Source organism: Sarcophilus harrisii, chromosome 3 (assembly GCF_902635505.1).
Source record: "Sarcophilus harrisii chromosome 3, mSarHar1.11, whole genome shotgun sequence".
In the NCBI taxonomy this organism is placed as follows: Eukaryota; Metazoa; Chordata; class Mammalia; order Dasyuromorphia; family Dasyuridae; genus Sarcophilus; species Sarcophilus harrisii.
The window spans coordinates 244,250,117-244,266,138 of record NC_045428.1 but is presented as its reverse complement, the minus strand read 5'-3'; the positions used below and the strand labels follow the sequence as shown (position 1 = coordinate 244,266,138).

Below are 16,022 nucleotides of genomic sequence, written 5' to 3'. Positions count from 1 at the left end.
GGAGGGGGGAGAGAGAGAGAGAGAGAGAGAGAGAGAGAGAGAGAGAGAGAGAGAGAGAGAAAGTCAAGACTTCAACAGTCTTTGTCCTCTAAGCCAACCAAGTCTAAGAAATGTCTCCATATTTTTAAAGAAGACAAATTAGTCTAACCTGAAGAGATTCAATGTTCATTTTCATTTCTAACTCCTTAAAATGTGTAAGGAATGTAATGTGGAAGCCAGCAAATAGAGAGGAATTGGTATGGGGAAGATGGTGGTCCTTGTATGTGACTTGAAGGGAGACAAAATCAACATCTCTAGCCTCTTTTTTCTACCACTCTTCTGCAAGGGTGACTTTCATTCTTTCCAGAAAAAGCCAGAGACCACTCTACTTTACTGAGAAAGAAGGGATACTAGATTGGAAGTTTATCTACCTGTTCCCTAAAATATAATTAGTCTAAGGGATATATTTGTGTTCCACCTAACTTTTGATCACTTTTTCATTTCTGTGAGGAAGAGGAACCCACCCACCCCCCCCAAAACTCCATATCCCAAGCTTGTCCCTTTTCCCATCTAATACCAATTCTACAATGAACATACAAAATGAATAGTAAAGAAGGACGTTTATCCAAATCATAGCAAAACAGAAATCAGAGATGGTATATATAGGAGAACATATATCAGCAAACACATATTGAAAGAGCTCTCTCATAGGGATTAAGATAACAGCTCAACCAAAAGAGAGTTTTGAGTCTCACCCAAGGGGGAATTCCCCAAAGTCTCTAGAGTAGCAAACTGAAAACATGGACATATATTTTCTAAGAGCTTGGTGACTTCCATTCCAGAGTGTACAATTAAGAGGAAAGAAAGGGACATTTGGATTGGGGTCCCAGATGGTGGCAGGAAAAGGGCTAGCGGGATAAGATCTGTCAAACCCAGATATCTCCACTTTGAAGCCAGAGTTGGGCAATCACCAGTTGTGTGGGAAGCGCGGACCCCAGGGCCTTTCCCCGCCCAACCCAGCAGGCTGGTTTCCTGTAACTTACCCCACTGTGCTGGGATGAGAGGTGTGACGTTCAAGTTCTAGGCCGGAGGGGTGGAGAGGAGAAGGCGGGACCATGAGCTGTCTCCGCCCCGGCAAGTTTAAGAGCCAGATGAATAATAAAGGCACCGCCTCGCATCCCCTTCCCCTCATCCTCGAGGGGTTTTGGTTTTCCTTTCTTTATATAAAAACTGCGTCTCTAAAGAAATTTACCTAAAAGAAGACGGGAGGCGAGATCGCGATCCTCCCAGACATGGAAAGCAGTTTCCAGCTCTGTCTGTATAGCTGCCTCTTAATCTCAGGTGAGTTGAGGGACACTGAAAGGATTGCTGGGCTGGAAGACTTCTAGGGGACTAGGATCTAAAGTGGAATCTGTCTCCTTTCTCCCCTCCTCCATGCTTCCTACATTAAGCCTGTCAGAGAAAACCAGACACCTTCCTCCCCCCTCGCCTATTTTTGACACTTTTCTATTTCTGTCTTCTCTGCACTAAAATATATATATGTATATGGGATCCCTATGGCTGCGTGCAGAGTCGCACACATACAAATACTCATCGTCACACCTCCACTCCCCGCATCTACCTGCACACAACACAACACGCTCGCGCGCATATACGTACACACATACAACCAGAGTCTTGCAACCTTCTTACCTTTTATCACCCAGTATAGAAGTTGTCCCTCCTCCTGAAGATCCAAGAACACTATACTGACCATACCGATGTCCTTATTCCTTCCTTAAGTGTTGAGCCTCTTAAATGGCAGAGCTAGCTCAACTTCCTGACAATATTTCCCTGGACCTTCTCAGTTTTTGGCCACTTTCTTATTCCAGTTTTGTGTTAAGACTGGAATCTGAGCCTAATATGTTGGGCTTCAATTTGAAATCTCTAATATAAATGAAATATTTCATAAATGTTTTATAATCTGGTTTCCGGGAAGTAGATTTCACAATGCTAAGGCTAACCACATATTCAAATAGTTCATTCGACAATTTTTAATTAATACTTCACAGCTGTCAACTCTGTTGGATGGTATAGAGATACAATAGAAAAGCTAATTTGAAATGTTAAGTCTAGTTAGGGAAACAAAAATAAGGCCTATTAAATGTAACTCAGTACATAAAATTGGTTTAATGAGCTAATGCTATTTTGGAACTATTTTGGACTATATATGGAGTATTTTGGAAACTGAGGGAAAATTAATTTGGATACTTTATCAGAACTGACTCTCACTCATTCCTTGAGCTGACAGAGAATCAAATTCAGTGAGGTTCTTGTATATCTGCACAATTTCTCAATTCTAGGAAACACATTTGTCCTAAATCAGCTCAGCTTTTTCTGGATACTGTTTCCTTTGCTTGTTAAGTCAATTATTTTCAAATCATCATCTTTCCCCTGCCCCCTCTCAATAGTATTTTATTCTTCCAATTACATGTACTGATAGTTTTCATGTAAAATTTTATTTTGTAAAATTTTAAGTTCCAAATTTTTCTTCCTCCCTCCTTTACTTCTCCCCTTCCCAAGATAGCAAGCAATCTGAAATAGCTTATACATGTACAATCATTTTAAACATATTTCCATATTAATCATATTGTGAAAGAAAAATCAGAACAAAAGGGGAAAAACACAAGAATTTAAAAAATTAACAAGAAAATATGAAAATAGTATGTGTCAATCTACATTCAGTTTTCATAATTCTTTTTTCCATCTCAAGACTATTAGAATTGTTTGGGATCACTGTATTGCAGAAAAGAGCTAAGTCCATTGTGGTTGATCATCACAGTTTTGCTGTTATTGTATATAATGTTCCCTTGGTTCTACTCACTTCACAAAGCATTAATTCATGGAAGTCAAGATTTGCGCCACATATGAACTTATTAGATCCTATACATGTAAATTATAATGTTCTTGAGTAATAAAAAAACTAATTTGGGAAATTTAGGATTTTAAAATTTTAAATTATCTTTTAAAAGTAGCCCAAAATTGATATATCACAGTGTATCTCTTTCTTTGGTTACTAATACTTGGGGGCATTACAGATCCATGATACATAACTCAAGCACTCACTTATTTTAAATGGAACCAGAATTCTAGCTCAAGCCACTGGCTCCAAATTATGATTCTTTCACTCTAATATCTTGTCTTTCCTCCTTTTAAGAAACAATTATTCAGGGTTGTCCAAAATCCAAATCCATATTCTTTCTGGGGGCGGGTGGAGGAAGGTGAATTATGATAGTGGTAATTCATCACATTCTTGACTCACGTAGCCACCAGATTCTTCTCTATCATCTTCATAACTAAACCTGTATAATCTCTGTAGTCTTCCAGGACAAAAATTAATCCCAAGGCTCAGACATCATATGGATGTATGTATCCATGTGTGATGTGCATGCATCTCTGTATATGTATATATAAAATATATACATACCTATTATATTGATGTGGCTTATGATTTATATATGTATATATTATGTATACATATGGATGATATATTAAATATTTATATACTAAAATACAAAAATATTTCTATATGTCTATAAATACACATACACATGGTAACTCTTGGAATTTATTTTTGTATATATTTATCTCTTGTAAATATGATATAATCATATAAATAAGTGTATTTATATGATACATTATTTATAATATATTAAATATATAAGTATGTTTATATATGTGCATATGTTTATAAAACATATACATATTTTATCTGTAGGCCTATCTGCCATTTAATATATTTTTACTGATTACCCACAGCACTAGTTGTTATGGGAGAACTTAAAGGCTTATGTGAAGAAAAAAGTATATTTAGTCTATTAATTGTTTAATACCAGTTACCACAGGAATGTCAATTCAGCTATCAAACATTAATTTCTCAACTGTAAGATGAAGGTTTTGATTAGATCAAAGGTTCTTAAACTGTTGGTAATGATTCCTTGTGGAGTCATGTAACTGAATGTGAGGGCTGCAAAATTATGATTTATTATCAGTAAATATTTTATTTGTATACCTATTTTTACATACCTATCTACCTGAAATTGTGTAAACATTTCTTGGGTGAAAAGGGGTTATAAGCGGAAAAAAGTTTAAGAAACCCTGGATTAGACAATCAATTTCTAAAATCATTTTTGATCCTATGATCAAAAATTGCTTCACAAATTGATACTATTTAGGGTTTCCAGCGTGCATTATTTATTCTGCTTCCTATTTCTAGTATGTTTTTTATCAATTTAGTCAATAAACATTTATTAAGTGCCTAGTATATATATGCCATGTTATGAAAGATTTACAGGACGATATTTCATAGTTTTTTGGGATAACTCGTATGTCATTGCTTTTATTACATGAAAAAAAATAAGCTGAAATATGAAGAAAGCTAATACAAAAACATTTGAATACAATTTTATGCAGCTCTTCACCATTTCATATACATATGAGCAAATCCTTATGCCTTATTCTGGACCACAGACTGGTCCTGTGGTTCAGGCTCAGGATTGGAACAGAATGGGAGGGACACTGAGGCTACATAATTTAACAGAGGGAAGCTTACACAGCAATAGCATAGGAAGGATATTCAACAAAGATAGAGCATTTGTTCCACTAAATACAGCTTTTCTTGCTTCCACATTTGCCATGATGGTATATCAGAAGAAACAAAGGAGCAAGCATTTATTAACCACACAAATCCGGCACTGTGCTAAGCAGTGCTTAGCTTAAGATTTATAAAGATAAATCTTATTTCATTTGAGACTCACAATACTTCTGAGAGGTTGGTACCATTATTATCCCCATTTTATGGGGATTTTATATTTTATAGTTGGGGAAATAGACAGAATAGCAGGTAAGTGACTTGTCTGTTAACTTATTAGGCATTTGGAAGCTTGAAGAATGTCAATTAGTCTGGCCTTTGATGCTTTAAATAACTGAGAAGTTATATAAATGTTTAGAGCCTTAATTTTTTAAATCAGAAATTGACTTTTTAGGGAAAAACTAGCCAAAGTCACAGGGCCTTTCCAGTTTTATTTGACCATATATTATAAAATTCTAGCTGTAAAATGGGACCTATTGCCATTTTTCTCAACCTGGTAAGTAATAGATATTACTCCTGTCAAATTCCTGCATGCTGATCTTGAAGTGTGTATATGTGTGTGTGTGTGTGTGTGTGTGTGTGTGTGTGTGTGTGTGACTGAATGGCAATTTGAAAATTATAAAAAATTTTAACCAGCATTAGAATATTCATGGCAGCCAGGATAAGTAAAACATGCAAAAATACCAGTCTCTTGTCAAAACATTTATTTGCTTTTAAAAATTGACAGCCTTTGGGCAGCTAGGTAGTGCAGTGGATAGAGCACCATCCCTTAAGTCAGGAAGACCTGAGTTCAAATTTGACCTCAGACACTTAACACTTCCTAGCTGTGTGATCCTACCCAAGTCACTTAATCCCAATTGCCTCAGGGAAAAAAAAATCTCCATTTTTTAGGGTTTGTATTCAAGCACTACAACTTCTGGAATCAGTGGGCATCTGTTTGTTTTCTTCCACTTTTTTGCTACTACCAATGTAGAGTTTTACTTTCTAAGAAATATTAACTTGATCCATTGAATAAGGACATTGTGTGTGTGTGTGTATCTATCTTGAAAGAAATATAAAGATAGATACACACATATATACACATATACACTAATACATACATGTTTTCATAATATACATATGTACATATATTCATTTTTGAATTTGTGTTTTTAAACACATTTTAGAAACATGGGGCAAAAGTGAAAGCATAGAAACTGGTTTTTTTCAGACAATAACAATTATTAAGCACCTATAATGATCAGGCACAGACAGGATTAATGTATTTGTTCCTTTTGGTATCCTGTCTGAGGAAAGTTCCATTCATTTATTTCCCTTTGATTTTTTTTTTTAGTTCTAGGAATACTGCCAGAGCCAAAAAATGTAAGAGTGAATTCAGTTAATTTGAAACACATTCTACAGTGGGAGCCACCTGATTTTCCTAAGGAAAATGTGACCTACACAGCCCAGTCTACAAGGTATGTTTAATGTATTATTGTTTTTTTGTAAAATTTCACCTCTACCAATTAGGTTTTGGAATATACATATACTTTTGGAATATACATACAATTAGCTAAACAAAAGTGGAAGGTATTGAGGCTGAAGACTTTGCACAGGCCAGCCTCACTTAAATCTAATTCACCCTCTGATGTCATTGTTTCTCTTCATCAGTTCTCTTTAAGAATGAAGGACAAGCAACAACAAAGGGGAAGTTTTGCTCCTTCCTTTTTTTGCTTATGTTGGTTAGAAAGCATTTGTGGTGTTTTGTCTGGTGGAGTCCTTTTTTTTTTTTAAATTATTATTAGGAATACAAACTAGACCTGTTATTTTAATAGTATAAGATACTCCATGGTGAAAGAAGTCCTACCAATGTTGGTTGGAACCTTCTCTGCAATTCTAGGTCTTAATGAGTTGCCTTAATTCAGGGCTGACTGGCTATCTGACTCAGTCTGGCTTTTTGCCTTCTCCAGTCCTACAGGAGCTAAGAATAGTTTTTACATTTTAAAATAGTTTTATTGTATTTTAAAAATGTTAAAAACCATTTTTAGCTTGAAGGATGTACAAAATCTGACCCATGGGTTGGATTTGATCTGAGGGTCATAGTTTTTGCCAATCCCCAGATTAGAGCATGGGATAGTTAAATGACCAAGTATGTGTCAGCGGTAAGAGCTGACATGAGGTCATGTCAGAGGTGTTTCTTACTTCAAGGCCAATTCATTAGCTGCTACTATATTGCTGCTTGTATCACCATCTCTATCTTCTTATCTTTTTTTGATGGTATTCATACAAAAACGGTCATGGGGCAAGTTGCTGTTCTGACACTATTTTATATTTAATGTTCTATAGACCAAAGCTTCTTTCTTTTTTAATAATAGATTTTTATTTTCAAAATACATGCAAAGATAGTTTTCAACATTCACCCTGCAAAACCTCATGTTCCAAATTTTTCTCCCTCCTTTCTCTCCACTCCCTTCTCCTACACAGCAAGTAATCCAATATGTGATAAACATGTATAGTTCTTCTATACATATTTCCATATTTGTCATGCTTTACAAGAAAAATCAGATAAAAAAGGGGGAAAGAATGAGAAAGAAAAAAAAAAGGAAGCAAACAACAACAAAAAAGGTGAAAATACTATGTTGTGATCCACATCCAGTTCCCACAGTGATCTTTCTGGATACAGATGGCTCTCTCCATCACAAATCTATTGGGATTGGCCTGAATCATCTCATCGTTTAAAAGAGCCAATTCCATCACAGTTGATCTTCACATAATCTTGTTGCTATATACAATGTTCTCTTGGTTCTTAGCATCAGTTCATGGAATAGGCAAAAGGTTCTTAAACTGTAGGTCGCAGCTCCATGTGGGGTCATATAACTGAATTGAGGGACAGGGTGGGAAAATGCCAAGATTTAATTCTTTATGTAAAAAAAAACAAGCACATATATCTTATTAGTATGCAAATTTCCTTTCATCTTTAATAAAAGGTAAAATTATATGTATACCAAAGAATCCTTTTAAAATAAATTACTTTATCAATTATTATCAGTAACTGTTTGATTGATATACCTATTTTATATACCTACATAACTAGGGTTACATAAAAATTTCTCTGGTGAAAAGGGGTTACAAGTAGAAAAAACTTAACAAGTCCTGCTATAGACCTTCGAAAAAAATGTCTAAAATAATTGCTTTTGCAGCAAATGACTGAGTAGATAGAGCACCAGCCCTGAAGTCAAGAAGATCTGAGTTCAAATTTGACCTCAGATACTTAACTATGTGACCCAAAGAAAGTCACTTAACTCCACTTGCTTCCAAAAAAGATAAAAGAACTGCTTTGTGTAGTTCAATAATATGATTAGGATTTGTAAACTCATTTTCTGTAAACTCACTGAAAATATTTTCAGGACAAGTCCAATAGCAAATGGAACAACTGGGATCATAATATACTTTATTATCCATGAATGATTTTCACCTTTGATTGCAGGGTACCCGTTAAGGCTCAACATATTCTGCCTACTTTGTTTTGAAACAGGACTTTTAGAGGTCAGTGGTTTTATTTTAAACCCTACACTCAAAATTTAACTCTTCAGAATGTGCAAGGATGAGTCAGTACTAATAGGGTGCTTGTAAAGCAATCAAAAGTCAATAAGAATAAGTAGATAGAGAACTGGTGTCAGTCAAAAAATCTGGATTCAAATCCCATCTCTAACACATACTCCTTTTGTGACTTTGGGCAAATCATTTAACCACTCAGTATATAAATTGTAGAGTAAAAGCTAATCTGTACTGCAAGAAGGCATTTTTTTCCACTATAACGTCTTTATACCAGAGAAGTAATGAGTAGTCTTGTTTTCATGAAAATATTTTATTTTTCTTTTGAGTGCAGATTGTGTATTTTTCTTCCTTCCTTCCTTCCTTTCTTTCTTTGCCAAATAGACCTTGAATTTTGTAATTATACTTTACTATATCATAAAAATAGAGGTGGTTTTCTAAAATAATATTTATATGGAATTTCTACACCAAGTGCTTTTAAACATGTCAAACTGTGATTTATTTCAAAGACATTTCTTATAAATCCCTCCCTACTGTCAAGTCTAGACTCATTGTACATTTATAAATAGATGCAAATTGCTTCTGATTAGCAAAGACATTTGTATTCTGTAAACATCAGCGGGAAAAAATACCAGAAACTTACTAAGGTAAAGCATGTCTTCAGAGAACAATTACTTGTAAGGCTAGTCTGAATTCTGTGCCCTTTGAGTCCTATCACCCATCAGGAGTCACTTGAGCTACATAAGGGAGTTTGATTCCTTTCCCTTATAAAATGAAAGGCTGGTCCATAGTAGTGCCTTTATTCCAGCCATAAATGACTCATAAGTCCAAAGTCTAGGACAGGTAGAGCAATTTAGTAGAAGTCAGGGGAGGGTGGGGAACAAATCACCGAACTCAGAGGCAGGAAGACCTGAAGAATCTTGCCAAAGTCATTTTGTTGATTGTGTCAGTCCAAGCAAGTCAGTTAACATCTGTGACTTTGTATTTTCATCTATAAAGTAGAGATAATGATACTTGTCGTACATCCCTTAAGGGCTGTTGAAAGGCTCAAATGAGGTCATATAAAATCCTTCACAAACCATAAAGCACAATAAAAATATAAGCTATTATTATGCTTCAGTATTTCAAGAATCCATAACTTCATTGATGTGGACATTCCTTCTTCTGATATATATGTTTTGTCTACTTCAATTCATAATCTTTTTGCATTGCTGGGACTTTTTTTATGTAGGCCTTCTGGTGGTGAGTGTTCTGAGTTTAACTTAGTTGATCGTCATCTGATAAATTATTATCAGACTGATATTCTAAGCCTTTCCAGGTGGTTATCAGACATGCCAGAGTTTGTAATATATTACTATTAATATTACTTTCAATCTTTTAGTCAATCAGTAGGCATTTATGAAGTACCTAGTTAGTATGTGCCAGGCAGCCTAGAAGGTGCACTGGAGATATAAAGACAAAGTTCCTGACCTCAAGGAGCAATATGCTCTATTCAGGGACACAGCCTGTATACATATAAAAAATATATAAAATAAGTATAAATATATATATATGAATATATGTTTATATAACTATATAGGGGAGGAGGGATCAGGACAGGGCAATAGAATATAAATAATTACTGATGGAATCACATATAATAAAAATATTAAATGGCTGAATCTAATTGACATTCATAATATTATTTCTATGGGAAAAAATGTATTCTGAGTTTAAACTTGAGAGACTTGAATCACTGCTTCCAATCTATTCCTCTTTCCTACCTTTATCTGTCCAAAGAGGATGCATTTCTTTTCTCCTCATTCTTTTCATGGTGGCAATGGCAGTAATTCCAGATGGAGATGTAGTGGGAACCCCAGGAGGAGACTAATGGGAAGAAGTTCCTCTTGCAATGGCAATCATACTTGAATCTTTATTAAGTTTATAAACTTGTTGATAGCAGTGCGCTAGACTTGCATGATGTCCCCATAGTTGTAGGAAACAGTTCCTTTCAAGGGCTTTATAATTTTGTTGAGGAAACATGATTTTACAAAAACAAACTGTGAAAGGCAATGCATGGTAAACAGCAAATGAGTGCTACTTATAGTATGTGCCTTAGGAGAGAGGACTTTGGGTCTGAGCAATCAAAAGAGTATGAAGGAAGTGGAGTTTCAGATGAGATTTAAAGCATGAGCAGCATTTGGATGGGGGAAGAGGGAAGTTAAAAGGGGATTTTAAATACCCCAGTCTCAGAAAAGGAAATAGATCTAACTCTAAGGGAACTAACAAAGAAAAAAAACCATCCCGGTCCTGATCAGTTTCCAGGAGAATTCTATCAAACATTTAAAGAACAGTTGGAACCATACTTCACAAATTATTTTCAAAAATTGAGAAAGCACCTTATCAGAATCATTTTATGAGCAAATATAGTACTAATTCCTGCACCAATTAAAGATAAAACACAGAAACAAAACTACAGGTCCATATCATCAATGAACATTGATTCAAAGATTTTAAACAAAATCCCATCAAACTATAATGATGTATCCAAAAAAATCATTTATTAGGATCAGATGGGATTTAATATTAGGAAAACAATCAATGAAAATAATCAAATCAAATTCTAAAACATCTAAAGCCACAAGACTATCTAGATTCAGAAAAAGGCCTTTGACAAAATACAACACTCCTTTTTTCTAAAAATTTTACAAAGTATAGGAACAATGGAACTTTTTATTACTATATAAATAACATCTACCTAAAATCAAAAGCAAGCACCATATGCAATGGAAATACATTAGAACCTTAACCAATAAATGTGGAGGTGAAGCAGTGTTCACTGTCTTTTTATTACTTGATATAGTTCGGGAAGTTCTAGCAAGAGTGATAAGAAAAGAGAAAGGAATTATAGAAATAAAGATAGGTAAAGAGGAAGTAAAACTATTGTTTTTTGTTGATAAATGATGATTTACTTGGAAAGGTCCTAGGGAATCAGCAAAAATATCAATTGAGACAAGAACTTCTGCAAAATTGCAAAATACAAAATACATCCTCAAAAATCAGAAACATTTCTTTAATAATAATGACAATAAAATACAAGAAGTAGTAATAGAAATAGAAACCCCTTCCAAATAACTACAGAAGCACAAAATACCTTACAAATTACATGAGGCTTGGATAGATTCAATTACAAAGTGTTCTTTAAAAAATAAAAAATAACTTAAGGGACAAAGTCAAAATAGTGGCATAGAGGCTGGGACTCAGCTGAATTCTCCAAACACATCCCTAATAAACATTTTAAAAATAATACTTCAAATCAAATTTGGAGTCAGCAGAGTCAACAAAAGGTAAAAAGCAGATATTTTTCCTGCCTAAGACAATTTAGGTAGGCCCAGATCATGGCAGGAACACAAGTGATGGACTTAGAACATTGGTATTGACAGCTTCAAGAGTTTTCATGCCAGAGATGTTAAGGGAGTTGGATAACTGCTCAGAAATAGATTACAGAAAACCCTTTGCTGGATCTCCATTCAGCTGGCATTGATTGACAACTCTATTGCCCAAAAGCTGTTCTGAGTCACAGTTCCGGGATGGAGAAGACTGTTTGTGATGAGTCATAAGAAAACAAGGGATTTGATCACAGTCCCAGGGCCAAAGGGAGCACTAGTACTTGTATCTCAGGGGAAAAGGGGCCCTTCCTTGGTAAAGACCGGAGCACAGGCTAGGAGAGCAGTAGTCACACCTCTCCCAGGAAAACACCACCTTGGAAGCACCAAAAATTAGCTCTGAAAATAGCAACATGAAAAAGCCTAAAGCTTCGAATTGTGTCTCCTCACACCCAGAAAAGCGGAAATAAGCAGAGCCCAACTTTAACATAAAGTTCAACGTCAAGAAATAGAAAAAAATGATGATAAAGAGCTACTACGATGACTGGAAAGACCCAGACATAAACTTAGGAGAAAACAACAATATGAAAACAGCTAAAACTAAACCTCCTTCCCCTTTTTCCCCCCCCACCTCCGGGAAAAAATGTCGATAAGTCCACCAATAATTTCTAAGAGAGTTAAAGAAAGAGATAAGAATGATAGAGGAAATATTGGGAAAGAAAATGAGAGTGATACAAGAAAATTATAAAAAGAGAATTAACAGTTTGGTAAATGAGGTCCCCCAAAACACTGGGGTATTTAAATATCATCTTAAAAAAACAGAATTTACCTAACAGTAAAAAGGACAAAATCAAAACACACCCACATAAGATAATAAAGTCAAAACTCTTACATCCAAAGCCTCCTGGAAAAGAAGTGAATTGATCTTAAGCCATGAAAGAACTTAAAAAAGACTTTGAAAATCAAGTAAGAAAAATAGAAGAAAAAAAAGATTTTGAAACTCAAGTAAGAAAGATAGAAGAAAAATTGGGAAGAGAATTAAGAGTGATGCAAAAAAAGCCAACAATTTGGTAAAGGAGATACAAAAATTACTGAAGGAAATAACGCCTTAAAAAACAAACTAGACCAAATAGTAAAAAAAAAAAAAAAAAAGTACAAAAAAGCTAATGAGAAGAATATATTGAAAAGCAGAACTGACTAAATGGAAAAAGAGGCCAAAAAAAAAAAAATTGACTGAAGGAAAAACTCCTTAAAAAGTAGAGTTGGCCAAATGAAAAAGGAGATTACAAAAGCTCACTGAGGAAAATAATTCCTTAAAAATTAGAATTGAGGAGGGGTAGCTAGGTATAGTAGTAGATAGAGCACCAGTTCTGAAGTCTGGAGGACCTGAGTTCAAATGTGTCTTCAGACACTTATTACTTCCTAATTGTGTGACCCTAGGCAAGTCATTTAACCCCAGTTGCCTCAGGGGGGGAAAATTAGAATTGAACAAATGGAAGATAATGACTTTATGAGAAATCACAAAACCAAAAGAATGGGAAAATAGAAGACAATTTGAAACACCTCATTGGAAAAACAACTAACTTGGAAAAATAGATCCAGGAGAAATAATTGAAAAATTATTGGACTAGAGCCTAGGGAATCATCTTTTCAGAAACTGACAGGGAAAACTGCCTTGATATTCTAGAACCAGAGAGTAAAATGGAAATTGAAAGAATCTGCTGATTGCCTCTTGAGAGAGATCCGAAATAAAAGTTCCCAAGAATATTATAGTCAAATTCCAGAGTTCCCAGGTCAAGAAGAAAATAGTACAAGCCATCAAAAAGAGACACTTCAAGTACTGTGATTCAAGAGAAGCATAAAAAGGATCAAGCTTGAACCAGAGGATACCTTAGAAGCCAACAAGTGCTAACAACAAAAGCCCAAGGAGGTTATATAAATTTCCCATCACATAAATAGTAAATGTTAAAAGTAGGATTTAAACCCCATTCCTTTGATTTCACAGTTAGTGTGCTTTCCTCTATAAGTACAATTTATTAAAGATTACAGCTTAATATTTGAGACTAGTTGCTAATCAAGAGATTTTGGTCTCTTGTTCCACTTGTATACTGTAAATTGGTGTTGGCTCTGACCTCAGAGCTTAGAAAGACTGGGCACTCATTTTGTTCTAATTTCTTTACTACCAGAAGGTGTTCTGACAAATATTTTGATGTATGTGAGACATACATTTCTTTCTATCTTACTTCTCTTAAGGATATGTGCATAGCAGTAGGATCCCTGGGTCAAAGGTGTGAAAAAAGCAGTCAGAAAGAGAAAAAATTATTTCTTCAGTGGGGATTAGACATCCATTTAATAATATTTACCATGTGTTATAATAGCTATGCCTTCTTTTTTTTCTCCATTAAACTGATAGAAGATACAAAACTAGGAAGGATCATTAGAAAAATCACCAAACTTGCTTTCCTGAACTTCACTCATTCATAATTTTTTTGGAGAAATGATCCATTTTAAACCAAAGGAAATTGTAATCTGGTCTCAAATATTATATGTGCCTATATATATAGTCTATAGTTTCATATTTCAATATAAAAAGAAAAAAAATTGCATATAAAACAATGACTTTTTTGTAGGTTTTTTCAAATTTATGCTTAAGTAGTTATAAAATTTTCCCAGTTTTGACCCCTTTTAAAAAAATCAATATTGATTAGAGAAAGGCAAATTAAAACAAGTCTGAGACACCAATATATATCAGAAATGACAAATGCTAGAGGGGATGAGGAAAATAAGTACATTAATGAATTGTTAGAATAATAAACTGGTCCAACTGCTCTAGGAAACAATCTAGAACTATGCCAAAGGGTTATAAAACTATACATACCTTTTGAGTAATACCACTATTAGGTCTATACCAGAGAAAAATTATAGAAAAGGGAAAAGAGCTTATATGTTAAAAATATTTACATATTTTTCTTTTTATGGTAGCAAAGAATTGGAAATTGAGGAAATGCTCATCAATTGGAGAATGAACAAGTTGGGCATATGAGTGTGATGAAGTACTATCATGCTATGAGAAATAACAAGGCAGGGTACTTTCAGGAAAAAAAGAAACTTGGCAAGATTTATATGAACTAATAAAAAGTGAAGTGAAAAGAACTAGAAGATCATTGTGCATGATAATGGTGATGTTATTGTTATAATGATTAACTGGGAAAGAAGTGGCTACTCTGATCAAGATAATAGTGAAAGGTAATTTCAAAGAACTCATGAAAAAAATCTATCCAACTTCAAAGACAGAACTGATGAACTTTAATTACAAATTGAAGTATAATTTTCTCACTTTTTTGACTTTTTTTTGCAATATGACTATTATGAAAATATATTTTACATGATTTCACATGTATAATTGATATAATATTATTTGCCTTTTTAGTGTGTGGGGTAGGAATGGAAGGAAGGAGAGAATCTAAAACTAAGGAATATTAAAAAATAAATAAGGGAGAAAAGAATAATTTAAATAGCTGGAGAAATAGTGCTCATGACTGGGTCATATCAAGATGATAAAAATGATGTTTACATGTAGCACATTTTAAAATATTTTCAATATATCAGCTAATTGTGCTGACTTTTTTTTCTCTCTCAAAAAAAGACTATTTGTTATATAAGATAACTCTCTCAGAGAGGGAGAGGATACTATGGTGATATCAGAAACAGAAGAAAATTGATAAAAACTTATTTTAAAGTATGTCACTAACCCTGAGGGTCAGGATCTTTTATCTTTATCCCTTTGAGTAATTAACCAAACTTTTGAAATTGTAAATAGTTTAGAAAGATTGAGGAATGTGGATAATATATGTAAGTGAGATAATTATTTTGAGTACTTAAAAATGTAGCTATTGTTTTTATTGTTAGGGCATAGTTTAGAAATCATTATTATTTATTGTTGTTCATTTGTTTATATGAACATGTATAAACAGATTGTAATATGTGTCATTGAAAGAAATTACTGGACCTTTACATAATTCATTGCTATACAGATTATTTACCAAGAATAAGAGTTGCTGCATGTTTAACATATACTGGATCACTTGCCTTCTAGGGGAAGGGTTGGAGAAAGGGAGAAAAAAAATTAGAACACAAGGTTTTGTAAATGTGAATGCTGAAAATTATCCATGTGCATATTTTGAAAATTAAAAGCTTTAATTAAAAAAATAAAATATAATAAAAATAAAAGAATAATAGTTACTGGGTATGGTAGTATAGCCTGTGATCCCTGCTACTGAGGAGGCTGAAATTAGTGGATCTCTTGAGCTCTGAGTTTTTGTGAACTAAGTCTATTGGATGCCTTCACTAAATCTAGCACCAGTATGGTGAACCCCAAGAATGGGAGTGCAGGGGTGTGAAGTCACCAGACTGTTTAATAAACAATTAAAAACTGTGCAGATCAAATATCATACCAGCATCTACCATATCTACCAGCAGTGGGATCAGCTCCAAAGTGGCTGCTTCTAGCCTAG

The 16,022-nt window shown here is 34.2% G+C and overlaps 1 protein-coding gene across 1 annotated transcript in view; it reads left to right on the top strand.

Annotated features, from left to right (window-relative positions):
- The first annotated feature begins 1,092 nt into the window (after positions 1 to 1,092).
- The window catches only part of IL10RB (interleukin 10 receptor subunit beta), a 43,909-nt gene continuing 28,979 nt past the window's right edge, over positions 1,093 to 16,022 (top strand). Inside the window, exons 1-2 of the mRNA XM_012546775.3 lie at positions 1,093 to 1,320; positions 5,943 to 6,066. Of these exons, the coding sequence (XP_012402229.1) occupies positions 1,272 to 1,320; positions 5,943 to 6,066 (173 nt within the window). The 5' untranslated portion in view covers positions 1,093 to 1,271. The remainder of the gene's footprint in view (positions 1,321 to 5,942; positions 6,067 to 16,022) is intronic.